At 34.5% G+C, this 26,237-nt stretch overlaps 3 protein-coding genes and 1 pseudogene across 6 annotated transcripts; 2 read left to right on the top strand and 2 right to left on the bottom strand.

Annotated features, from left to right (window-relative positions):
- Positions 1-1,664: 1,664 nt before the first annotated feature.
- On the bottom strand, positions 1,665-3,233 carry LOC125849551 (peroxidase 72-like). The gene is made up of 4 exons (XM_049529644.1): positions 2,933-3,233; positions 2,582-2,773; positions 2,320-2,485; positions 1,665-2,231 (listed from the first exon to the last, which is right to left on the bottom strand). The coding sequence occupies exons 1-4, from the start codon at positions 3,155-3,157 to the stop codon at positions 1,816-1,818; spliced, it is 999 nt and encodes a 332-aa protein (XP_049385601.1). The 5' UTR covers positions 3,158-3,233; the 3' UTR covers positions 1,665-1,815.
- Positions 3,234-5,739: 2,506 nt separating this feature from the next.
- Positions 5,740-17,214, bottom strand: LOC125849546 (uncharacterized). Of its 4 annotated transcripts, none has more exons than XM_049529637.1 (18): positions 16,973-17,214; positions 15,974-16,064; positions 15,776-15,867; positions 15,399-15,443; positions 15,256-15,309; positions 13,713-13,787; positions 12,885-12,950; positions 12,645-12,687; positions 11,346-11,391; positions 9,626-9,719; positions 9,485-9,537; positions 8,150-8,234; positions 7,942-8,044; positions 7,735-7,827; positions 6,916-6,982; positions 6,613-6,679; positions 6,440-6,493; positions 5,740-6,219 (listed from the first exon to the last, which is right to left on the bottom strand). In XM_049529637.1, the coding sequence occupies exons 2-18, from the start codon at positions 16,038-16,040 to the stop codon at positions 6,082-6,084; spliced, it is 1,242 nt and encodes a 413-aa protein (XP_049385594.1). In that variant the 5' UTR covers positions 16,041-16,064; positions 16,973-17,214; the 3' UTR covers positions 5,740-6,081. The 4 variants fall into 4 exon arrangements, with proteins under 4 accessions (XP_049385594.1, XP_049385593.1, XP_049385595.1 ...); XM_049529636.1 differs by having other exon boundaries at positions 15,974-16,061; positions 16,973-17,213; XM_049529638.1 differs by lacking the exon at positions 16,973-17,214 and adding an exon at positions 16,183-16,426 and having other exon boundaries at positions 15,974-16,061.
- A 2,385-nt stretch (positions 17,215-19,599) lies between these two features.
- On the top strand, positions 19,600-25,887 carry LOC125849545 (uncharacterized). Its single transcript, XM_049529634.1, has 7 exons — positions 19,600-20,302; positions 22,129-22,271; positions 22,509-22,780; positions 24,170-24,324; positions 24,793-25,055; positions 25,182-25,244; positions 25,383-25,887. The coding sequence occupies exons 1-7, from the start codon at positions 20,023-20,025 to the stop codon at positions 25,638-25,640; spliced, it is 1,434 nt and encodes a 477-aa protein (XP_049385591.1). The 5' UTR covers positions 19,600-20,022; the 3' UTR covers positions 25,641-25,887.
- Positions 21,921-22,003, top strand: LOC125849635 (U6atac minor spliceosomal RNA; annotated as a pseudogene).
- Positions 25,888-26,237: the final 350 nt, after the last annotated feature.

Genomic DNA, 26,237 nt, shown 5'->3' on the forward strand with positions numbered 1-26,237 from the left:
CAGAATTCAGGAGCATGGCTACATGTGCAGCTAAAATAACCTGGTTGATAGGCTTATACAAAGAGTTGGGAGTCAATATAACCGTACCAGTAAAAATGGTATGTGATAGCAAAGCAGCAATACAAATAGCAGCTAATCCTATCTTTCATGAGCGTACAAAACACATAGACATAGACTGTCACTTTGTAAGAGAAAGAATTTGTCAAGGAATACTGGAGACAAAATATATTAACACCAAGCATCAACTTGTTGATCTACTCACAAAGAGTCTTGGACAAGGACAACACCATCTATTACTAAGCAATCTTGGAATGAAAAATATATTTCAACCATAAGCTTGAGGGGGAGTGTTAGCAAATGCAGAAATAACAAAGCTTATGGTTATGTTAGTTAGAAGCTTCCAAAAGTTAGTTACTAGCTGATGACATGACAATAGTTAGTTACAAAGTTTGTTAGAGATATTTTGTATTCATTCATAGTGAGGGTAGTATATAAAAGCATGTATGTACAGATTCACTGCATCAAGACATTAATACAATCTTCTTCCTTCTTCTTCTTTCAAATGCTCTGTAAATTCTCCAAGTCTTAATCTCCATTCATGGAGTTATCAGTTAGCTTGTAGTAAAACATATCAAAGTTGGAAATCTTAAACATATGGTCTAAATAGGCCAAAAAATATTATTATGTCAAACAATTAGACTAAAATGATATGAGCCTATGACTAGTATAATTTGTTGTATGTATGTTCTCATGCGTTACATAAGCACAGCAAGCTAACCTACAAATGGATAAGTGAATGTGAATATTAGGTGAATCCAAATTTGGTCCAATGAATGGACAAAAATATATTCAGGCAAAAAAGGTTAGGAGTACTGCTTCGCCACTATTTTCAAACATGAACAGAATAAGATTTATGCTTGGAAAAAACTGATTTTAGTCGCATGAGGAGAATTATTTAATGCGGTATAGGATGATCAACGAACTGTCTATGTCTTTTATCAAGATACCCGGTTTTGGGACCACCATTTAAGTTATATTCTCAGTGCTTAAACATTTGTAAGTTTATTTTCTTCGCATGCATCACACAAATATATACCACCTGTTTATGTTTATGTACATACATCATCTTTAAACCGGTACATGATTCTTGCTAATACCATAATATGGTTTTCCCTAATTAAGTTTTCCGTAATTTTTTTTATGAGTTTTCTTTAATTTTATTTATTTATGAATTTCATATTTACATGGTATAAAAAATAATTTAATTTGTTATATCAATTTTTTAATGATAAATTTAGTTAAGTGATTTTATTGATATAAAACTTAAGCTAAGTAATTTTATTGATACAAAATAAAGTTCAATGACTTTACTTAATAAATCCTTTTCGAGATATTAACTGACATATTTAGTTGAGAAAATATTGATTGAGAGAATGAATTAGATAATATGATATGATATGATTAGTTGAAAATCCGAGAGCGAATATTCTCTTAATCAATAGTATAGTATTTAATGTAATTTTATCTGAAGGTATTAAATTGTTGTACTATATTGCATAATATTCTATGTAATATGTGTAGCTTCTTTTCTTGGTTTCAGTTAATTTACTTTGTCATGAAGTGTTAAAATGAAGTGTGAAAGCTACTAAAAATAAGATCCACAATGGTATAGAATATAGATTCATTATTAAAAACAGATGGAACAAGCGATGTGATCTCAAGGACGAAAAATGAAGAATGTAAAAAGAACAGGGGAAAGATAGATAACAAAACAACAATAAAGAAGATTAATGGAAAGATACATAACAAAACAACTTAAGACGAGTTGATCTTCCTGCATGTCTTCCTGATTTCTCCACTGGAACCTGTCAAGGGAGAAATGTTTCCCATCTTAACCATAGACTTGGCGAAGTGGTCGAAGAAAAGGGCATTGTTCTCTGCATATTGCTTCACCAACGCTAATGATTCTTCACTCTTAGTAGTAAGAACTTGATCAGAGTTCAACAGACCCTTTGAAGCCAACAAGAGCTTGAAGTAGCTGTTATCAAATTTTGTTGGGGAAATAAAGTCCAAGAAGAATAAGTTTTGGTCACCACCAGATTTTGGGCATCTATTGCGCAATTGGGCAGCATATGATTCATCCAGAGTAGTGTCTGGTTTACTGTTTCCTGACTGGTTGTAGAGCCTTTGCCTGAAGCTGACACATCTTGAATTTCCAATTGTGTGGCTCCCTGCATAATAATACATCGATGTTAACTAAGATTTCAAACATGTGAATAACTATGTAGTAACAAAGAAATTAAAGGGAGTAACTTTTACCAGATAACGCGACAAGGTCAACAAGATCAAGCCCCTGCCTCTTGAATTTAGTGAGAATGGTGTTGAATGTGTTGTTTGGAGCAGGAATGTCATTGTTGGAGCCACTTAAACTGGCACTTCTGGAGTCTCTTCTTCCCAATGGAACCTCCCAGTTTGGTCCACCAGCCTAAAAAAACAAAATAAAATTAGCTCTGTTTCGCCCCTCCTAGAGAAGTAGTGTGAGTGATCAACTTTAATTTATGTGACACTGATCACTACTTACCAAAACAGTGGAGTCCCTTGCAGCAAGTGCCAAGATATCAGCACAAGAGACAGTTTGTGGGCATTCTTTCTCAAGTGCAGATTTAATATCATCAATGACATCAAATCCACGAGCTGAGTTCCTGTTGGGGTTTGATCTCTTTTCAGTTACTATGCTTCCCCTGCTGTCCAGAAGCAAAGACGCGTCACACCCCTACAAAGCATAGTAAGAAAAATGATTAGCTAGCCTATCAACTTTTTATGGCACATATCTCTATATTTTGTTCATAGCAAAAGTAATTTTCAGTTGTGTACTAGTGTGCATTGTTATAATACAAAGTGACAAATATGTAGTAACAGAGAGATGTTTTACCTTGACAAAGCAGTCATGGAAATGGAGCCTCAGCAACGAAGCAGCCATTCGGGCTTCTTTGGCAACAGCCTTGGCAACAACAGACTTGACAATTTCTTGTGCTTGTGGGCATGATTTGTAATAGTATTGCGGGTATAGGTTATCATTGTCACTCTTAAAAGAGAAACAAATTGGTGCAAAAGCAAGGAGAGCTACGAGAACGAAGAAGCTTGTAGACTGTGCCATCTTGAACTTAAGTTCTAAGGACTTGTTGTAGAAACAAGATAAAATATTGAAGAAGGCTAACTCGCTGTGATGAAATTGAATGGAGTTTCACTAGTATATATAGTGTGTTCAATGGAAGAAGAGTCGGAAATAAATGGAGTTGGTAACTTTTTAGTTGGGATAAGTATATTAATTTCTGCATTATTTACCAATTGATGCAAACTTGTGTTTTAACAAGTATGATGATTGATCTGGTCCATGATAGTAAAAACACCTTCACCAGCTACTGTAAATGTTGCAACATCAATTCAATTGTAATGCATGACATGAAGTTGATTATGACTACTTATCTTACTAATTGTTGACTTGGCAATATTTTTTAACATTGTAAATTACTCTCTCCATTCACTTTTACTTGTCCACTTTAAACTTTGCACACTTCTTAACAAACAATAATTGATATGAATATATTATCTTAACAAAATTGTCACAAAGTTGTTTAATTAAGGGTGATTTAGTAAATTATCTTCTTATTTATGATTTCTTAAGCATCGTACAAAATGAAAAATGATCAACTAATATGGTATAGAGGGCGTAGTTGATATCCAAACTTTAAGTGAATAAAATAATCCAGGTTTGTTAATCAAATGATTTTTAGGAGAAAATATTCAAGGTTCTTCTGTAAATCAATAATATATATTTAATATTTAATATACATGAATTGGCTTAGTCCTCTCCTACCCAAAATCCAGATTTTTTATTTAATTGTTTCAGTCATGCCATCGAGAAAAGTTTTAGAGAAATTTAAGTTATAAAATTATTTAAGCGCTAAATAATGACTTGATCTAGTCAACCCCACACACAGCTTAATTGATTGCTTTGGGTTCAAGGGATGCAAAGATGATAAACATGGCTATATAACAAAAAGAGTTGATAAAAGTGGGACAGAATCCACCTGCTTTGTTGACAAAAGAGGACCTCCACAATATTATTATTTGACTTCAATTGCTCCAGCTCCTATTTACACACGCCATTTCTTAATTCCTCTTCTTTTCTTTTTGGTTTTATATATTAAACATGTATGATCTCATCAAGATACCTTTTTGTTTTTCCTCTTCGCAATTTCACGAGGAAGTTTTGAATTTCACTAGTATAATTTTATATTAGATTTACCAACGTATATAACTTACTTGTTTTGAATACTATTTACTAGATGATATAGTCAACTTTTTCAGCTAAATTTTATTGCATTCACCTAAATCTTAATCAAGATGGTCAAACAAAGAAATTTTTTTTATTTTTTTGTTATGTACTTTAAGCTACGCTATTGACAATTTCTTAGAAAAAAATATAAATGGAAAATCGCCGTTTATTAAAATATAGTAGTACTGAGGACTAGGGTAACTTGGTCTCTGTCTGCTCTCATGCATTACAGAAGTAAGGAAGGTGGCCAATAACTGGATAAAGCGAATATTAGGTAAATCTGATTGGTCTAATGAAATGATTAAAAATAAAAATGTTAGGAGAACTGCTCCTCTACTTTTTCAAACATATACAGAATAATTTTTATGCCAAATTTGTTCTTTAACACATTGAGGACAAAAGGGTTCAAGCAGATTGGCTGTCTCAATTAACGAATTGTATTATATTCTCTTTTGACATAGTTGCAAGTAAGACCTTCTTAAAGCAAGGTGAATAAACTTTAGAAAACCCAAAAATTGAACTTGGGAGTCTTGATTCTCCGCACGCATCAGAGGGAATGGGGAGTTCCACCTCTTTTAGGGTTCGTTTGCTATAGCATATAAGAATAATGCTAAATAGAATGTATTATTAATGCTTGCATTAATTAAACATAAATTATTTCTTATGCATTGTTTGATTTGGTGTATTTAGAATAGCATATATTACATAAAAATATTTATTTACAAAGATACCATTCACAATTATGATGGAAAAGCTGTAAAAAATAATAATTTAGGAGCAATGGAGTCTTTAATTAACCATGTTAATGTGTGCATTAAAACCTCTTGCATTACTAATATCTAGAAATTCATGATATTAGTAATACACACCTTAATACACAATGGTGTAATGAAAAAATGTATCGAATAAGGTATTACTCATACACAAAGTTAATGCATACATTATTTTTGATGATACCCTCTACCAAACAACCCCATAGAATGTTATTTTTAATTATATTCGACTCACTAAATTGGATATTTGTTATGGTGGTTTGGTAAATGTTGAGACTTATCCGGATGTGAAAAGACGCAGCAACATACTAGAAGTCTAGAATAAGCAATATAGTCTATTGACAACTTTGATGGTATGATTATTTTTACTTAAAAAGATAAAGCAGACGATTGACTTGAAGTGGTGTCACAGGAATCTGACTCTCGTGTTAAGCTCTTGGATGCGAAACATTATTGTCATTAATCTTGTCAACTCAACAAGAGTGTCAAAAAGCAGCAAGTGTTTCATAAGTATGTATGCATAGTACCATACCAATTAATCATAATCTTTCAAGTTCACAGCATTCCCGCATAATAATCTGCGTGAGCACCACCACTAACAAAGTAATCATTAAAATTTCAAGTCCCACGTACAGAGAGGAATCTGTTGGCAGCTTAAAATAAAAGCTGTTACAGGTAGCATGACGGCCACTCGGCCAGCATTTCCAAGTATCTTAAATTGTACAGTATGCTTCACGGATGGGAATTAATACCAAAATTGCTGATCTATCAGAGTTTTCAAAAAAATTCATGGTTTCTCAATCTTTACCGCCACAAAAATGAGAAGGCTTAAGCAACGTTTTGTATGCAGAAGCAGAGCACCAAATATCAGCTGCTTCCAAGGACAGATCCGTCTTGTGCACATTTTTATAACCTGGTACACTAGACCTGGGACGTGGAAAAGCTCTTCCATTTAGAAACAAACAGGACTCAGATTGATCCGTACCTAACTTCACTAGTTCTCCCTGTTGCTTGAGTAGAAGCAGGTTGACGCTCCCATGAAGCTTGATTTGCAAATGGATTATTGACATCATCTGGTCGTGAATAGCCATGGCCTACCCCGCTTACCTATTTTTCAGTTCCAAAAGTGCAGTGTTAGAACGTGCTAAAGAGATCAAATCAGCACATTAAACCAGTTCGGCTCCCATGATTTTCACAGCATGCTCAAAATAACATTTCCCCTTAGCATATACCCCTCAGCTCCCATGATTTTGGCAATGCATTGATAGCTCACCCAAAGCCTTCCACACCATCCAAGAAGTTAAAACTTCCAAGTAGGTAGACTTACAGTTTCCAAACATGCAGATAAAAGTGTCACTCCAGGCAATGCATCAAGCCCACGCTGTAAAAATGAGATTTAATGAATTAGTAAATGTTGCAAAAGAATAATACAATTGAAAACAGAGCTGGACAAAAAGAGAAAGGATAGCATACAGCAAAAAGCATGAATAGTAAACCTACCTGATTATACACTCGTGTCTTGTAAATGAACCCTCCACAGCAGAATAGTGTTGAGGCAACTAATACTCTGTTCCACACAATATGTCATATTTATATGATGCTACACAAGATGACCAAGAGCAGCATCTGAATATACAAACACTACTAAAAATATAAATTTCAACTACAGAATCAACAACTTCCTAAGCAAAATAACCAGTTATGCTGCAGCAAAACATATGATGTAAAGCTGCATAAAATCCACAAGAACTCACTCAGACATTTCAACGTGAAAATAAAAGGCTGAAAAGGAACATGACATACATGCACGATAATACTCCAAATATGGCCCATCCTCCTGTAGCACCTCCACCATCGCTTTGCTGATATTCTGCAGAAATTTCATTCCATTATCATGATTTAAATGGAACAAACACTCAGAATAGTAGTGCACCAGGTAGAAAAGACATAGCATTGCTAGAACTACGTAATTCATATTGCGCAAAACCATCCCTAACACCAGATATTCACTCCGCTGAAACACACTACTAAGGTGTCNCCCCCCCCCCCCCCCCCCGGCACAGTAAAATATCTCTACCAATAGATTCTCATATGGCGGAAAAGGTGGATAAGGACAGGGGAGGGCTGTAGATGGTTAGCTAAGAGGCTAAACCACATTATTTTTTCCCTTTTGTTTTAAAGCTTTTGCTTTGCTTGTTAGTTGATTGATATCATAGACACACATTGTCAAAAGACTCAAACATGCCTTGCTCTATGAGCATAATGTATGCTCATCAATGAGAAGCGTATACTCTCTCCGTTTCGATGTATGTATCCTACTTTCCTTTTAAGTCTGCTTCAAGAAGAATGTCTCTTTCTAATTTCTATATTTACTTGATTTTTTAATTCCAACATCCTCATTTTACCCCTAATGACATTCCGTTGTAGGAATGACAAGACATCTTTAACACCACAAGATTCAAAGGATATTTTTTGTATGTTATATACAACTTTAATTAAGACCGTTGATTCAAAAGTCTTCTTCATATTCCAAAAATCATACTAAAACACATAAAATGAAACGGAAGGAGTATAACTGGCACACATACAAGTGAAGTTGAATAAAGGCCAGATTGCACTTACCACACATCTTTGTGAGGGTGAACTGAACAGGGTCATAGTTTTCTATAGGAATGGTGACCTCAACTTCATAAGGGTTATCACGAGCAACATCACCTGAAAATACAATCAGCAATTGAGGAACAAAGTTGCGCCAAAAGATAATATAATAGAGAAACAAGAAATATCTCCCAAAACAGTCTTATAAGCAGAATTGTCAAGTCATTATACATCTCCAGTCAATCAGTAATGATGTTGGTGACAAAGTTGTTGGTGATCCCCCAGTTGCTGCTGAACCAGATAATGTGACCTTTAATCCTAGCTCCGGAGAAACCTAACATGTATATGGAGAGGGGCATGAAAGAGGAAATCAGTGATTTCCAAGTGAATAACATTCAAGCACAAAAATAATAAAATGCATGATAAAAAGTTTAAGCACCTTTACTAATGGTTTCTGCACAGAACCTGAAACCGAAGCAATCGCGGTCATATAAAGGGCTACACGAGTTTGTGCAGTGTTGAAGCTACAAGAGAACAATGAAGAATCAATTGAAATAATTTCATGCATTTTAGACTGATATGATAACAACTGCTGTAGCTACGCGGCTTATGATAAAACATGGGATGTCTCCATCCTGCAAGAACAGGACAAGTATAAAACAGGCAGTGGTAAACTGTTGGCAAAGTTGACCAACAAAAAGACTAGGATGACGACCAGTCCTCTCCAGGGTATTGCTTGGCACCTGAACCAAAGGACATTCCTAAATAAATGCAAAGCATCTCTGTGGAATCATGAAGAGGCAAATGATATTTTACAGCAAAGAGTACCCAAACATCAAATTAAAGGAAAGCAGATTTGGACACGTGACAAAATATGGCCAGCTAAAACTAGATTTCTTTGTTTCAATTTTCCCCCCTTTTTTTTTTGGGGGGGTGGGGGGGGGNCAGCATATGTGTGTATGCCTTTCATTTCAGCCAGCATTTCTATCCAATTCAACATCTTATGTCTGGCAGGATCTATCCTGTTACAGAATCAACCTCAAGAATAAAGCACAAATACATTCCTAGATAAAATGCAGGAGTAACCATATAGCCCTACCTAGGTGGAGTGTCAGAACTAGAAAAATAAAGATACAATTGATTTATTTGAAGATTTAAGCAGCATAAGATCAAGATAAGTACAAAGAAAAAATTCTTTAAAAACAAATAAACAGAAGCAACAACAATAGTAATAATATCAGTGTCTCCTTTTGATCGTCTTAGCTTGAATACACATGGAGTTTAAGCGTATAGTTAAGAAATTACAGTTGTTAACATAAAGTGGACCCAAATCCAAAGATAACCTAACTTTTTGAATTTTAAGTAATAAAAGAATAAAAATGACCCTTCGGGGTGCCCAGTGGTTTGGACTTGGGACTTCCATATTGGAGGTCTCAAGTTCGAAACCCCTTGCTAGTGAAAGCAAGGGGTTTGCCTTCTGGGTCGAGCTCGTCGCACCAGGTTTGCCTAGTGCAGGTTACCTCTCCTATGTGGTTTGCGAGCTATTGCATAGGAGCGGGGGTTTTACCCTGTGCGCACCCAAAGGGTAGTGGCTGCGGGTTTCCCTTGTCATAAAAAAAAAAATGGGTCCAATCTGACAAATTGAGCAGTTACTATTCAGCAAATAATGAATAAATGAAGGCAGGATTCTAGTTAAAGAAAGTGTGTGTGTGTGTATATATATATATGTATGTATGTATATGATAGTTATAAGTAATGAGATAATTCTCATTACCTGAATTCCTTGTGAGCTTTTTCATAGCCCAATTGAGTCAAGCCATTGTAAACCTGTGAATTCACAAGCAAGGGCCTCCAGACCATAAGCCACGTGTGACAGTTTGAAGGTACTGTGTGAAAGAAGAAATGTTTCCCTTACAATTTCCCATGACCGTGGATGAAAACCAACAGTGAAACCTTCAAAGACCCGCAGACCTGGTTTCTCACATGGAACGGCAAGTTCGACGACAGTTCTGTCCAAAAGTCATATTAGACATATAGCTAGACAAGTTCGAAATTGAAGTAGAATCATGCATTTTTAAAACCCCTACATTTAGTGATGTCATCATGGAATCCACATTATTTTATGTAACTCTTCCCCAATAATCAAACCTTTTCAATTACCCTCGCTGGTCAACTTTGCCCTCATATCATGTCACGAATACATGGTTTAAAGACATCAGAGAAATAATTCTAAACTTCATAATATGAGCTTAATGAAATTTAATGACAATGAGTAAATGGGTAGGTTGGGCTGCAAATATATGGAGCATTGCAAGAGATGTTCTCTTAACTTGATCGTACAAATTGCAGTAAAGCTCAAGAGGTTATTAAAGTAGAGTAACTTTTACAAGAAGAAATCCCTTAGTCTTAGTCACAATACACTTAAAGTCAATTTTATTAATATGAATTATGTCTTCTATTAGAACAAAACATAAGGATTTACAAACAGAATGAAATATACTTCGAGTTACAAACTTTTTATAACAAAATATTGAAGAGACATATTAAGAACTGCCAAAAGTACATTGGAGCAACTTGGACAAGAAAATATGCCATCCTCCGAGAAATACACTACCCAATTACAGCAACCCATAAGAGTTGTGAACCCACTTCATGCTCACCCCACTCCCAGTTGCCTGGGAAGTGGGAGCACATGCATCTAATAAAGAACACCCTATGTCCAACAATAGTTGTTCACTATTGACTTTGCACACTTCTTAAGAAACTATAAATAGAAGGGTAATTTTAATGTCATGAAAAGTGTAATAGGGAAATGACTATAATTAATGATAAGGGTAAATTAGGAACTAAGTGCAAAATTATCCATTGATTTCATAAAGTGGACAAGTATTGTTGGACATCCCAAAATAGTATAGTGGACAACTATTGTTGGACGGAGGGAGTAATTCAGCTTAAAGGAAACATGATAATAGTAACAACACTGTTTTGAAATTGTAAATAGGGTGGCTATCATTCCCTTAATGCTGATGATATATTGTTACCATTTTGAAAAAAACATGATAATAGTGTTAATCTTAAGTAGTTCTGTTTGCAAGGGCCTGGAAAGGGAATGTACCCCCAACTTCAAATATATACTCCATCTGTTTGATTTTATATGGCACTCATTCCATTTTGAAATGTTCCAAGACATAATTCCTCAACTTTCAAGAACGAATTTATCAAATTTTAAACTTTATGGTGATGATTTCTCTATCAAACTAAGAGCTTGTTTGGATTGGCTTTTGACTTATTTTTATCATTTTAGCATAAAATCAAGTGCTTATTAGCATTGTTTTAATTTACCCAAACACTAAAAAAGTGCTTAAAAGTACTTAAAATAGGCCAATCCAAACAGGGTTTAACTTTTCAATAATTACTTTAATATTTTTTCCAATATCACTAATGTAATGTATGTCACATTAATATTCAAAACTATGAGGGCAGTAAAATACAGTTATACAAAGGAATGAAGAGAGTATAACTTTCCAATCTTTCAGACCTCACCTCAGATGCAGTTTCTCTCTCTTTTTTTTTCTTTTTTTTTTGGGTGGGTGGTGAAAACATATTGCATATCAGCTGAATGATGGGGAAAATACCTACAAGCAGACTCATATTCAACATTGCAGATGCATCCAAGTCCACCTGAGGAATTGAATTTCACTAAAAAGTTAGCATGACAGACAATGATGCATTCAATAACAGACTCCCGCCCACAATTCCAAATCCCACATCATTGTTGAACAAAGAGGTGATAGTGGATTCCTGAGTCAAATTTTTAAAAAGATTTAAGGACCCAGCATCTTGTAACACTTAACCCTTTTCTGCGAAGTAGTTCAGTTAATACATTAAATTGCAGTAAAATCACTACCTATGCCGCCAGAATAAATTTCCATTCAAAAAAATTAGCTTTCAAAGTTTAGTAGTGAGGTAAAGAAGACACAGAAACCAGGGAGAAAGATACATGACTGACAAATTTAGTCCAATAATGCACTTCAGATTTAAAGATGAACTTCAGACCCGAGCACTGCTAGCAACCCTCATACTATTAAGCAAGAAAAGACCTACTGCTTTTATCACATCCCCAGAATTGAAACCAAAATTAACAGTATGCTGGTCCTCGCCTGATTCAGGAACCACTCAAATGACATTGTCTATATGAACACAATGTACCAATGCACCAAGGATAAGACATTTGCCTCTTCACCAATTCAGTGTGTCCACCTCAATGAGTTATGTACTCAGTTACAAGGGTGATTGGCTTTGTTCTTGCATACCCCGATAACCCATCCTGGACACCTCAATAACCAACATAACTCTGGTAGATTCTCCAATTAGCACTTGTTACGTGTAGATCAACCTCATGACTCAATTCCATGAACCACCTCACACTGTCAACAGGAGGAACATGAAAAATTTCCCCCACATGAAGAGCCATGGGAAAATCTAAAATGGGTATTTAGGAAATACAAATCGGTCAACAGCTAATAATGATCACACTTAACTGCAATAGACACTGGACATTCACTGGATAAGTCACACATATATGAGCCACCAAAAATGAAATTGTCCAAGGTTGTTCATAACACTTGCAATACTTTGTGCAATCTTTTCGGCTAAGCAAATTTTGTGCATTAATATGTGATACCACAATTATGTTTCTCTTAGCTGACCCCAGGCTTCATGTTTGTTCTTTTTATTTTATTTGATGAATACCCCCAGGCTTCATTTCTATAATGCCATCTTAGATCTATATATTCAGAAACGGTTGAGTGGTTCAGAGGTATATTAGAGATAAATCAAAGACACTGACTTGGAAAATATGTAGTTTAGTGAGGCTATTTCATAAATCTGAAATTAACAAGTTGTCTTACTAGTCAAATGAAAGGTTTACATACCTTTGCATTGTCCATGAGGACAGTTTCCACATATGATATTAACCTATTAATCCAGAAAGTGAGAGATTCAATCTAACTGTGTTGGAGTTCAGTATATGGACACCAAATATTGAAATGTGATAATTGTACAGGGCCCAGTACAACACTTCTATCTTTTCAGAGGATCTATAATTTGATTTCTTGAAAATACAAAGTAGAAAATGTTTCATATTTATAGTAAGCGAGAGAGATCATTCAAACCTTAGCTGTTCGGCCCATCTTATCATAACTTTGCTCACAATTCATCAGGTCCCCATTGAAATATTCCTTGGGGACAATAGAAACAATGCAAATTAATATTAGCTTTGCAGATGAGATTGGAATTAAAAAGTAGGGTACACAACAATATGAAGCAAGGAATTGGTGCATCTGAGGAGCGGATTGACGCGACTTGACGCACATACTTCACAAATTGAAGTGCAAAGCTATCCAAGTTAAAAGTGCTTGCTTCTACCAATTACTAGTATGTATAAACATGTTCACTAACTCTACGAATAACCTACAGCTAACAAGTCAGTAAACAATCCCTCCACATAACCTCCCATTAATTTTTCCCTTAAGTGAATCGATCTTTCCTCAGATCATCTTAGTAAGTGTCATTTCCAGTTTATGTAGTAAACAGCTGCCGCGAACCAAGAAACAACCATCTACATGAATCACTACAGTGTCTTTGCTTCATGAGGTTTCAAATATCACATAGCAAAAGAGAAGAACACATGCCACACATCGTTGTAGAGTGTAGCCTATGTCAATTACTATTGGCTACATCATGCAGCCAGCCAAGAGAACAACAACTACGCCTCAATTCCAAGCAAGTGGAGTTGTTATATGAACCTCATTGTCCATGTTTGTCCATTTAAGCCTGTCTGAATCCATTGGAGGAGGGGGGAAGAGCCAGTCAAGAGAACAAAGAGAATATCTTTTACTTCCCTATTGCACTAACAGGTATCACTCTCTTGCAGAAACATGCATGAATCTTTAAGTTTCTCCAGTATAAGATTAAAATGCACCAATAGTTCAAAAGCTCACCTGAACAAAGCTGACATGTCCTGACCCAGCACGAAAATAGTTGATTTTATCAAATCTGCCATAGTCCACATATCCCTGCAGTTCAAGGTCGCTCTTTATTGCATAAGGAATCAGAATTACAAGAGTATATTATGGACATTTCAATTAAGTAGACATTTTCTTAGTATAACAGCTCGGTCTTTCTAACAATCTAGAAGTTCCGCTAACAGATGTAAAAAGAAAGAATTATTTTCCCCACTTCCACTTGGCACTCGCAAGCAAATGCAGTTTTTCTTTGTTCATCAATTTCTTAATAGGCAGTTAATTTCTACTCTTGGGCACTTCAGAGGTGCCAGCTTAAGAAAATATTCATCACAACCATGGATAAAAGTAAGTGGAAGAAAAATCGAAAGAAAGACACACGGAGGAAACTAGGAAGAAAACAAGGTTTCTCATCATTCGGAATAAACATCACAAGTCTCCACCACATCCATGCTACTTAAATGAGTGTTTCACACACCCCTTAAGCCTGGTCAGCCACTTTGATGCCGCATAAGCATAGTCAGGTGTCAGAGGTGTTTATTTTGTGGAGTTTCAACAAGTAGATGTGCTAAAATTGGACAATTCTACGTAGGGGGGACCGACTCGCAAAAAGTGTGGAAGTTGGAATCTATTTTATTCATTAGGTCATATATAAATAGAAGTATCTCATCTCTAACATGTTAAACTTTTGAATAAGGTGGTTCACTTAATTCAATATCATAAAGCAGGTAAGGAGGCTTGAGTCTCCCTACCGTCTGTCAATAAGATATTCCTACATGCATAGCCCATAAAGAAGAATTAGGACTACACATGAAGGTACATTTTGCAAACCTAAATATACATACATAAGAATGTCATCTTTCTAACCAATATAATTTTTAAGGCAAGGCAGCTCACTCATTTCAACATTTAATAACCTATTCCACACCTTCCAGAAACTGGCTTCAAACCTTTACCTTCCTAAACTAGTGTTTATGTAAACTTAATTTAGCATTTTTCATTCATTAAGTGTGACTTATATGTACTCCTAAACCCTACCATTTATCAAAAAATAAAAAAGAAAATACTAAACCCTGTCTATTGCCAGCAGAATGCAATCCTCAAATCACTTTTTGAGATTCCCACTATGAGTCTGCATTTTAAATGACCATGTATATTGCAAATGCAAAAGTAAGCTCAAACAAATATGTGGAGTATAGAGCTAACATACTTAATTTTGTTGCTCTTTATTTTTCTTTAAAGTGACTAGATATTACAAATGCCATTATCAGTACCAACTAGCATGCTCAATAGCTATAAATCTAATTACCTATGAGTTCCTGAAGGATGTCTTTTATGCATCAGGTTAGGGATGCAAAGATGACAAGCAGGGAAGAAGCTAGTTGCGGATTACTAGATAAGAAGTTTGTAAGAGTCAGAGAGAACATTTTTCATCAAAAAGAGAGAGAAAAATGGAAGGGCAAATACGCTGCTAGTTATATATAAATGAATAAACAAATGAGAATTTCATTAAATGCATTACCGCTTGCGATCTAGACTCAACATCTTTGCAAAATCGAACCACCAAGTCAGCATCCTACATTACACAACTCACGAGCATTACATTTTGCACATAACCAAAACTATTGGTGGACATAGTAGCTCATATATCAAATCAGACATCACCTTCCCCTTCCCCTCATACTCAAATGGTTGTCCAATCCAACTACTCTGGGACACAGGTTAAGAAACATCAACTCTATTGATCAACATGTACCTCCAAAAATATGACCAGTTTTAAGCATTCAGATATCGAGACTGATAAAAAATACAACGTATAATAAGTTTGCAAGTATTGTGGCACCATCATGGTGATTTATTAAAGGAGATTCCATTTCTCAGAATAAGAAATATAAGAAAATTGCAAACTTCCAGCAGACTGAAATATGGCTCATGGTAAGTAACATTATAAGGTGAACTTAGACTTTCACACTGAAAATAGTCAATTTTGCAATTTTGTGCCCCTTCTTAATGATTCGACAAGCAAGAGTTTCAAAGGATACAAAATCATGAATGTGGCTGGAGTTGTCCAGAGCATAGCAACCAGTATTTGGTGTGGCAACTGAAAAAGCTCCGATTGCTTGCAACAATACAGCTGAGAGAATATGAAAGGATAGAATTAGATTAAAAAGTTCCAAATTCGTCAGTATAAAGACATAAAGTAATTCCAGAGGATGCTTCCTCATATACTAATATATCACCTGCTACTACTGTGATTAGCAAATGATACGCCACATCTTCACCAGAGCATTTTTTTAGGCTCCTCATCTCGCCGAATACACGGCGGTCCTGCTAATACAGTTTATTGTATTTTATCACAACACTGTAACGACTAATTAATCAGCGGAAATTACAAGTGATTGTGATTATAGCTAGGTTTATTGCTATGTCTATAGTTAGGAGTTCATACCTTGCCAGTAGAAGGTTGCTTTCTATGGAAGTGGAACACGAGTAGCCGAATTAGCAATGCCTGTACGCGAAAACGGAGATAAGGAAACCACCAGAAAATATCCACCGGCGTTGTAAGCACTCGTCGCTGTACAGATTCCGATGAATTGCTCTATAACATTTCTTCGTCCAAAACTTTCAATTGAGTTCTCCCCAGTTCCCTTATTGTTTGCACCTGTCTTTTGATGTGATTTGGAATTTTATTTTTTTTTTTTTTTTTTTTTTTGGACAATGTGATTTTGAAAGTCACTTCGCTAAATTATTTAATCTAGTAAACGCCATTTTATTTTTAAGTAAAATAAATCTGCCAGTGGGAAGAAATTATTACAATGGTATTACTATATTACCATGAAAATTATTCCCTTTTTAAAAAAATAATAATTTTCACTTTATGAAATCAGTATATGATAACAAAAAAATCAAATCCAATATTTAAAAATAACTTATAATTTATTTTTTAACTTACTTTTCACTTTTAGAATTATTTTTTTAAAAAAATTAGCACTAAATTCTATTCATTACAAAAATAATTCTATTTTTATATCAACTATATCGTAGCAACTTGTTGGTTGAACTGATTTTCTATTATTTTGTTTCATATTTGTTTGGCGTGAGGAAAATGCAATTTGANCTGCTAATACAGTTTATTGTATTTTATCACAACACTGTAACGACTAATTAATCAGCAGAAATTACAAGTGATTGTGATTATAGCTAGGTTTATTGCTATGTCTATAGTTAGGAGTTCATACCTTGCCAGTAGAAGCTTGCTTTCTATGGAAGTGGAACACGAGTAGCCGAATAAGCAATGCCTGTACGCGAAAACGGAGATTAGGAAACCACCAGAAAATATCCACCGGCGTTGTAAGCACTCGTCGCTGTACAGATTCCGATGAATTGCTCTATAACATTTCTTCGTCCAAAACTTTCAATTGAGTTCTCCCCAGTTCCCTTATTGTTTGCACCTGTCTTTTGATGTGATTTGGAAGTTTTTTGGTTTTTTTTTTAGGACAATGTGATTTGGAAAGTCACTTCGCTAAATTGTTTAATCTAGCAAACGCCTTTTTTATTTTTTTTTATTTTTAAGTAAAATAAATCTGCCGGTGGGAAGAAATTACTACAATGGTATTAGTACTATATTACCATGAAAATTATTCCCTTTTTTAAAAAAAAAAAATCACTTTATGAAATCAGTATATGATAACGAAAAATCAAATCCAATATTTAAAAATAACTTATAATTTATTTTTTAACTTACTTTTCACTTTTAGAATTATTTTTAAAAAAAATTAGCACTAAATTTTATTCATTACAAAAATAATTCTATTTTTATATCAACTATATCGTAGCAACTTGTTGGTTGAACTGATTTTCTATTATTCTGTTTCATATTTGTTTCGCGTGAGGAAAATGCAATTTGAGATCATTTTTGAGTTATGACTCAAACAATTTCGAGAAGCAATTCAAAATTGATATTAATTATTATTATATAAGATCTCATTTTTATTATCGTAGTACTTTAGCACATTTAAGTTGATAATATTTATTTGTGTATGAGATGTTAGTACGTGATCTATGTACTTTAATTTTATGGGAACATGATATTCTTTTTGTACCTTTCTTTTTAGTGCATATTTTCTCGCAAAAGATATTGCATTATCCATTTATTTGTGTAAGTGAGTGAATTAGCCAAATTAGGCAATTTTAGTAGTTTATAAACTTCGTGAGATATAAATCATATTTTATATAGTGGCGGAATCAGGAGTTTCACTAAGGGTGTCCAAAAAAATTGTTACTAGAGAGATTCAAACACATAAACACTTAGGGCTCTTTCAAGGTATCTAAAACCACTAAACTACTACACTCTATTCTGTCAAAGATGTCCAAAATATGTCATTTTATCACTTCGTGTATCATTTGACTTATATGTACGGTATTATTTTTCGACGAAGGTGTCCAACCTCGCTATAGGGTAGCTATATATACATTTTTTTTTAATAGTAAAAGTACATTTAAACATAAATAATATTTCAAATATTCTCGCAAAAACTATAACCAGACAAAACTTCACCGTCAAAAAATAAAATAAAATAAAGAATATTTTACTTCTTTGGTCAAATGCCTACTTATTTTTTCAATTATTAATTCTTTGATTATTTTGAAAATAATATTATAATTTAGAAATCATTTAAGTAGCTTAATTCTTATTTCGCGAAATATTTCTTCTTTTGAGAACGTGGATTACGAATAGTTTGAATAATTGTAAACCATTTAAAATTGTGTATTCTTTATAGTGAAAATTAATAATAAAATCAAATTATATTAAATTGACAAAAAAAATTAAAAAATTGAATTATTATTAATTCGAAACGAAAGTAGTATATATTAAATAATATGTATTTTAAAAAATATTATATTACATTTAAAAGAGTTACGAATATTAGAGATTTAATTCATTGCCTTATATGAAAAATAATATGTTAATTACAAAATAATATAAATAATAATAAAATAATGAAAAAGCAAAATACAAGAGAGTGTGACTCTCTATTTTACTTTTTGATTATTTTATTATTATTTATATTATTTTATAATGAACACATTATTTTTCATATAAGACCATTAATTAAATATTTAATATACGCAATTCTTTTTAGATGTACTATAATATTTTAAAAAGTATATTATTTAATATATACTATTTTCATTCCGAATTGATAATATTTTAATTTTCGTCACTCTAATATAATTTGATATTATTATTAATTGTCACTACGATGAATGCACAAAATTAAAATGATAAGATGAAAATTTTAATTTTAAAATACAATACATAACATAATAATTTAAATACGAGATACAAAATAATACATAACATAATAAATTAATAACAACAATTTTCATTGTAATTTATGTCCACTAATTTATATATTATATAATTTTATTTGCAATTTATGTTATTTAGAAATTTAGAATAAAATAAAATTATAAATTAAATATAAAAAAAGACTTTTTTTTACATATGAAATGAAAATTATATAAAGTGGTTATTGAAAGAAAGAGAGACAACTATGTTACTAAGAAAATAAGAATGAAATAAAAATAATAATATAATATTAAAAAAAAAGAGATTTTTTTTTTTAGAGAGTAAAATAGAAAATTGAGCTAGAGTTGATTGTTTAAAAAAAATAGAAAACTCTTTATTAGGAGAGTGAAATAGAGGATATGGTTGGATACAAAGCTCATTCTCTATTTTACTCTTCAAATATAGAAAATTTAGAGTAAAATAGAGTTGTGTTGGAAATGAGAGAAAAAATAAAATTCAGCACGATTTAGAGGGGTGAAAGTGTAAATACCTGTACAATAGGCAATATTTCCCAGACACACGTAACCACATTTCCCAAGGTTGGAAAAACTTAGCAGCAAATTGAATCTTATTACTACTGAACAATGCAGTAAACTAACTAGACTACAAAAGCATTGACAATTTTTCTCTCGAGGCTGAACTGACAACATCGCCATTGCCAATTTGCCATTAATATTGAAGCGTAGTCATCAAATCCAAAACGCTTCAAGTCAGTCTCCGCGGCAGTTGTCGAATCCGGCGCAGTAGATCTTCGCCACTCCAACAGCGCCAGAGATTTCAATCTAAAAAAAAAAAGACGAACTGTTTATCTCCAAGTGTCAATTTAAAAGCCAAATGTATGCCAATTACCAGTCCGGATCAAAAACCCCAACTCTAAAATGCAGAGAAAGGTGACACAGATCCAGTTTTACACTCTCACAAACCCTAGCGTTGGACATGGCGAAGCATTCTTCTGTGACTATGGTTCTGTTTCGGAAACGCTGGCTGACTGTTGTAGCGCTTCTTGTGATGGTTTCAGTTACCACTGCCATTGCTTTTATCGTCAGAGCTAGCCTTGAGTCCTCCTGTGATTGCCGCTTATATACGACTAATCAGAAGCGGTATAACTCTTCTCCGGAATCAGCTAAACCGATTGGGGTAGCTGTCACTCAGAACCCACTCAGTTTCATGAAGTCTAGGCTTGTGCTTCTTGTCTCCCATGAGCTTTCCCTTTCTGGTACCTTTAAACTTATTTTGATTTGTCTAAATTTCGCCTTTTTTACCTACATATAGTCTACTATGTTGAGTTTGGTTCCTCAACGTTGCTTATGGAGCATTGTAGAGTGAAATGTTGCTACTCTAGCTGGACTGAAGAGTGCTATTTAGCTGTTTTAGTGAATCACTAGTGTTTTACTGTCGATCCTGTTGTTGTGTGTGTGCCACCTTTTTTTGTTTAGTGTGACGTGAAAACCTCTTATTTTTCTATGTGTCTCAAAGGTTGGATACACCATTTTATTAGACAATTCACTCATTCAGTTTGGTGCTGTAATAGAAGTTGGTTCAATTCCTAGCAGAGACAAAAACACTAGGTGATTTCCCATTTGTTCTAGCCTTGATGGACAAAGTTACCAGGTATCCTGTGGAATTAGTCGAGGTGTGCGCAAGCGGGTCCAGACACCACAATTATCAAAAAGAAAAATGGTGGTCTGGATGTTTATGTCATCCCTAATTAGTGCTGCCATTTATGTATCCTCTTTCCGTACCACTTTGGTAGAAGTTTAAATTAACTGGAAATGTTATGGGGCAGTTGATTACCTGAGATCTATAATAGATTGAGAAATTACTGGGTCCTCCTATCTTGCTGCTCTTCATTCTTTTGATCTACATCTGTTTGTTGCTATCATGTATCTTTAGAAGACGGTATAAAATTAATAGAAGTTTGACAAAATAAATTTGTTCTATAGTGGGATCTTCGGAGTTATCCTATAGTTTTATTTTGAGCAAGTTGCAGTGTTGATCTGTAAATTTGGATTCTTAAGCTAGCCAGTTTTCCACTCTTCTATAGCTGGCAATATTTCAATATTGGTCGAGTAAAATAAGCAATAGTTTTCAACCAGTACATTTGTGCTTTTGCTAGAACCTCTTCGGCTGATCCTTGTCCTGATTGCGAATGTTGAAAATGGGTGTAATCTTTTCTGACCGATGAACAGTTAACTCATATTGCAAACTGTGCTCCCTGATGCTCTGTTGATAATGCCCTTCTTGGTGCTAACAACAGTTTGTCGACGTACATTTGCTTCTCCCCAGTTATTCTGTGTTTTAATTAATTTTAATTTGATCTTGTATAACTTGATCTCACATTTCCGCCAAACGGTTAACCGCTTATATTACAACTTTATTATTTCAATAACTTAGTCTGCATCTTTTTTATAATGGAAATGAGACCCAGCAAATATAGCATGTTACCTGTGAAGTTTGCCTTTGATATGATGCACCATTTCATTTTGTTGCATATATTCTAGAACTCTGTTAATTTGTTTTTTTTTTCTTATCAGAAAAAAACCCTATTAGTGGTTCTCTTTACACTTGAAACCTGAGTTCAGTGCTGGAAAATAAATGGTTTGGGAGCTAGGAGAAAGAGAGTATGGAGAATGGGGCCCTTTTACATATTTTAGATAATTACGAGAGAAGTGAAAGAAAGAACTTCTGAAGAGTCTGAAATACATTGATTAGGAGTTCATTTCTGTCTATTTTATATTTATGATGGAAGGAAGAAACATCAACATGCTGTTGGTTAGGAACTTAGGACTTTTGGATGCTTAAAGAATGCTTGAATCATTACCTCCTTTGTAATTGTGTCCATAGAAAGGAGAGATGGTTGGCATCTTTCCTGATGGGATGGGAGCAACCTTCGGACTTTACCTGTTTACTATTTTGTTTTTGTAATTATAACACCATCTTGGTTGAGTGTCAACGAGTACTTTGATTTATGAAAAAAAGGAAGGGCCATATCATGGGAACAAATACTTTTAATCACTCTGATTGTTCTTTCTTTTCATATAGGTGGACCTCTGTTGTTGATGGAGCTGGCATTTTTGTTGAGAGGTGTTGGTGCTGAAGTCTGTTGGATCACAAATCAAAGGCCATCTGAAACGAACAACATCGTATACAGTTTGGAGCACAAAATGTTACACCGAGGAGTTCAGGTTGTACTTAGCAATATTTCTTCCAGTTTGAGTTTTTATACCTTTCCATATTTGCACAATCTCATCTTTCTACTAATAGAAGTATTTTCCGCGGGCATTCTGCTCCAGCAGCCTTAGGCAATTAATAGCTGGCATATTTGCACTGAGATCTCGGAATTTATACCTCTACATTCTGAAACTTATAGTTTAGTAGTAAGATTTGAATGGTTGTGCTTATGAGTGCGTGTGTGCTTTCAGGTTGTCTCTGCTAAGGGCCAGGAGGCAATAGATACTGCTTTGAAAGCTGACTTGGTTGTTTTAAACACTGCCGTTGCTGGGAAATGGTTGGATGCTGTTCTTAAGGAACATGTTCCTCAAGTCCTTCCCAAAGTTTTGTGGTGGATCCATGAAATGCGTGGTCATTACTTCAGTGTAGATTATGTGAAGCACCTTCCATATGTTGCTGGTGCAATGATTGATTCACATGTAACAGCTGAATACTGGAAGAATAGGACACAGGAACGGCTAAGGTTCGTTTAGAGGTTCTGTGATGTTGCTACTAAGTTGGCAAGGGATCTACTTCTAGTGGTCTTTTGAGGTCATGCATCTTTAGATATAAACCGTAGCTTGAACATCATTTGGTTGTGAGGCCAGATAGTTCTGTTAATATACACTAATATGAATTTACATGATAAATTGAGTAGATGAAATCTTTTTTTTTTCTTTTTTGTTTTTGATCATTTAAGTTGAGTAAATGAAATCGTTTGTCTTAGAATGTCAGTTTACTCTCTCAAGCTGCCTTCATTTCCCTTTGGCATACATCTAGTTTTTATTTTCTTTCCTGTTGACTTGTACAATCACCATAAGATATGATAGGGGGAGGAAAAAGGATGTTAATACATAAATTGAATGACATAAGACTTTTGCAGGATATAAGTTAAAGTGTGTGTGCACATTCTTGCAGATAGATCTACTTCTCCTCCCTTTTTAAAAAATGAGACAAGATGGGGTATGCAAGATTTAGCTTCCTAGTTGCTGTAGCTATTCAAAGTTTAGTAGCTGTATTATCAAAGGAGAAATAATCTCATTGAATTATGTCATATAACAAAATTAAAAATGGCCTTCATATATCCACCCAACATTTTACCTGCAGCATTTTTGTTATGGAAATTGAATTCTCAGCACATAAAAAGTTGGTAAATGAACAGGCTGTAACTGTTCTCACTCTCTTTCTACTTCTTCCTCTCCCACCCTTCTCTCTGAGATAGGTTAGTTTGTACATCATACAAATCCAATTGATAAAGGTAAATCTTCTACTATGCATGTTTAGATCAGATTGCTTCTCATTTTAGTTAACCTTTCACCTTTGGGTTTCTTATCTGTCATTGATGTCTTTATCGATATCTTTCCTAATGAGATTATGTTGAAATTAGGAAGTGAAAAAGTATCACTCCAGGACAACTAATTTGGTTTGTAGTGTGTTACATAGATGAGTACTTGTATTATCATGGGAAGTAGAAAATGCTAACAGAAATTGTAGTGTAAACATATACTGAAAGTACCCTGATCCTAATTATGGTGATTATTTGGTATGTTTCTCTGAAAATTTTAAATGCTGAGGTAATTTAAGCTCAAAGGGCGTCTCAATCTATTTTGAGGCATAAAATTTAGTTGAATTTATTTGACTTAATATTTGGCTGACTTTATTTCTCCTTGGGTAAGGGAATATAATGTAAATGTTGTTTCTAATACTTGGGTCTGAATGCTCAAACTTTGGTTGAACCGAGAAAGATAGCTCCTGGATGAACTTCCCAGTTATGTCCAGATCTACCATGTATTACATTGCTTATTCTTCATTATTCCTTCTATTGTCTGTAGGCGTTGTAAAACCTTTCTTAACTGTTATTTATATTTTGTAGGATCAAAATGCCCAAAACCCATGTTGTTCATCTTGGCAACAGCAATGAGCTAATGGAAATTGCTGAAGATAGTGTGGCAAAAAGGATTTTGAGGGAGCATGTTCGTGAATCTCTTGGAGTTCGAAACGAAGATATACTGTTTTCCCTCATAAATAGTAAGCCTTTTCCTGTGATACTATTATGCATTACAGTCTATCATGCTTCAGATCCGATAAAAGTTCCTTTCTTGAATACCTGTTTGGGTGGATTGCTCTTGATTTATTTTCTAAATTTATCCGATCACTATGATTCACTCGTATTCATCATCATGAAGTGCAGATTTTTTTTTTAACTACCATGCAACTTGGATTTGAAATTTTGGTATCTCGCTAAAGGTCCTTTTTTTAACTACACTATGACCTGGACTTGCAATAAAAGTTGCTTTCATGAATACCTGTTTGGGTGGATTGCCCTTGATTTATTTTCTAAATTTATCCAATCACTATGATTCACTCGTATTCATCATCATGCTGTTACAGAGTTTTTTTAAACTACTGTGCAACTTGGATTTGAAATTTTGGTAGCAAATCTCGCTAACGGTCCTTTTTTTAACTACACTATGACCTGGAGTTGCAATATTGCAGGTGTTACTCGTGGGAAGGGTCAAGACTTATTTTTACGGTCGTTTTATGAGAGCTTGCAGATTATTCAAGAACGGAAGTTACAATTGCCATCAATTCATGCTGTTGTTGTAGGGAGTGACATGACTAGTCATAGCAAATTCGAGACAGAGCTTAGGAACTTCGTTATATCAAAGAAGATCCAGAATTATGTTCATTTTGTCAATAAGACACTGACGGTAGCCCCATATCTTGCTGCAGTTGATGTTCTTGTTCAGAATTCTCAGGTTTGTAGGCATGGGGTGAATGCTAGGTCACTTTTTGTTCTTCTTTTCTCACTTAAGTATGATAATTTTACTAATGCGGTAATAACTAACTCCATATATTTCCTCCCTTCTATGTTAATGATGTAGGCACGAGGTGAATGCTTTGGTAGGATTACTATTGAGGCGATGGCGTTTCAGCTGCCTGTGTTGGTAATTGCCATTTTTCTTCCTCCATCTTGTCTTGTTATATAGTTAATCTTTTACAGGCAGCAGTTCCTTTTTATAATCTTAAATATTTCATTGGATTGGAAAAGCTTACCATCTCATCTTCTTTCCTTTCCATTTCAGGGAACTGCAGCTGGTGGCACCCAAGAAATTGTAACAAATGGAACAACTGGTCTTCTACATCCTGTGGGGAAAGAAGGGATAATGCCTCTTGCAAAAAACATTGTTAGATTAGCCACTCACGTTGAGAGGAGGCTTACAATGGGTAAAAAAGGGTATGAGAAGGTGAAAGAGACTTTTCTGGAGCGTCATATGGAAGAAAGAATTGCAGGAGTTCTAAAGGACGTGTTGCAAAAAGCAATGGAACACCAAAGGACATGATAATTTATCACTGTTGGTGGTTAGCGTTCAGCCTCTGTTCTCAGTTGGAGCTGCATTTGTAGATGTGACGTGGAAATTTATAAGCTATGAATAGGTGGTCAACAACTGGAAATGAAGTACCATAGGGAAACAGTTCAATGTCCGCTTATATACTTTCCAAGTGTAAAAAAGAAGCGATTTTTTCATCCTTGATGTTGTCAATGTGGTGTATGAAGGACTTATGCTGCTAATCATTCACCATAATTTTGCAGTTTTTCTTTTTGGTTTTAGCAGGTTAGTAGCTAGACATGTAGTATGATTTTATGGACGTGTGGCTAAAGGCCTTTGCATCATTGTGTTTGACCTGTATTTCTTGTAAGTAGAAAGTGGGGGTTTCCTTTTTGGTTCGAGAAAGCGTAAAGTATCTCTTCCATCAGCAACTAGCACACACAAAAACGTACTTCAAAATTGATGTTTGAGTCATTTTGGACGCATCTCAAGTAATTACATCGGTCGACCATCTATGACCTAGGTAAAAATGTTGCAAATTTGGTGAAAGGCTTGACCATTCAAAAATGATTTGAGCTGAAATGAGCTAAATTATGGACACAAGCCAAC

Source organism: Solanum stenotomum, chromosome 12 (assembly GCF_019186545.1).
Source record: "Solanum stenotomum isolate F172 chromosome 12, ASM1918654v1, whole genome shotgun sequence".
NCBI classification, from domain to species: Eukaryota; Viridiplantae; Streptophyta; class Magnoliopsida; order Solanales; family Solanaceae; genus Solanum; species Solanum stenotomum.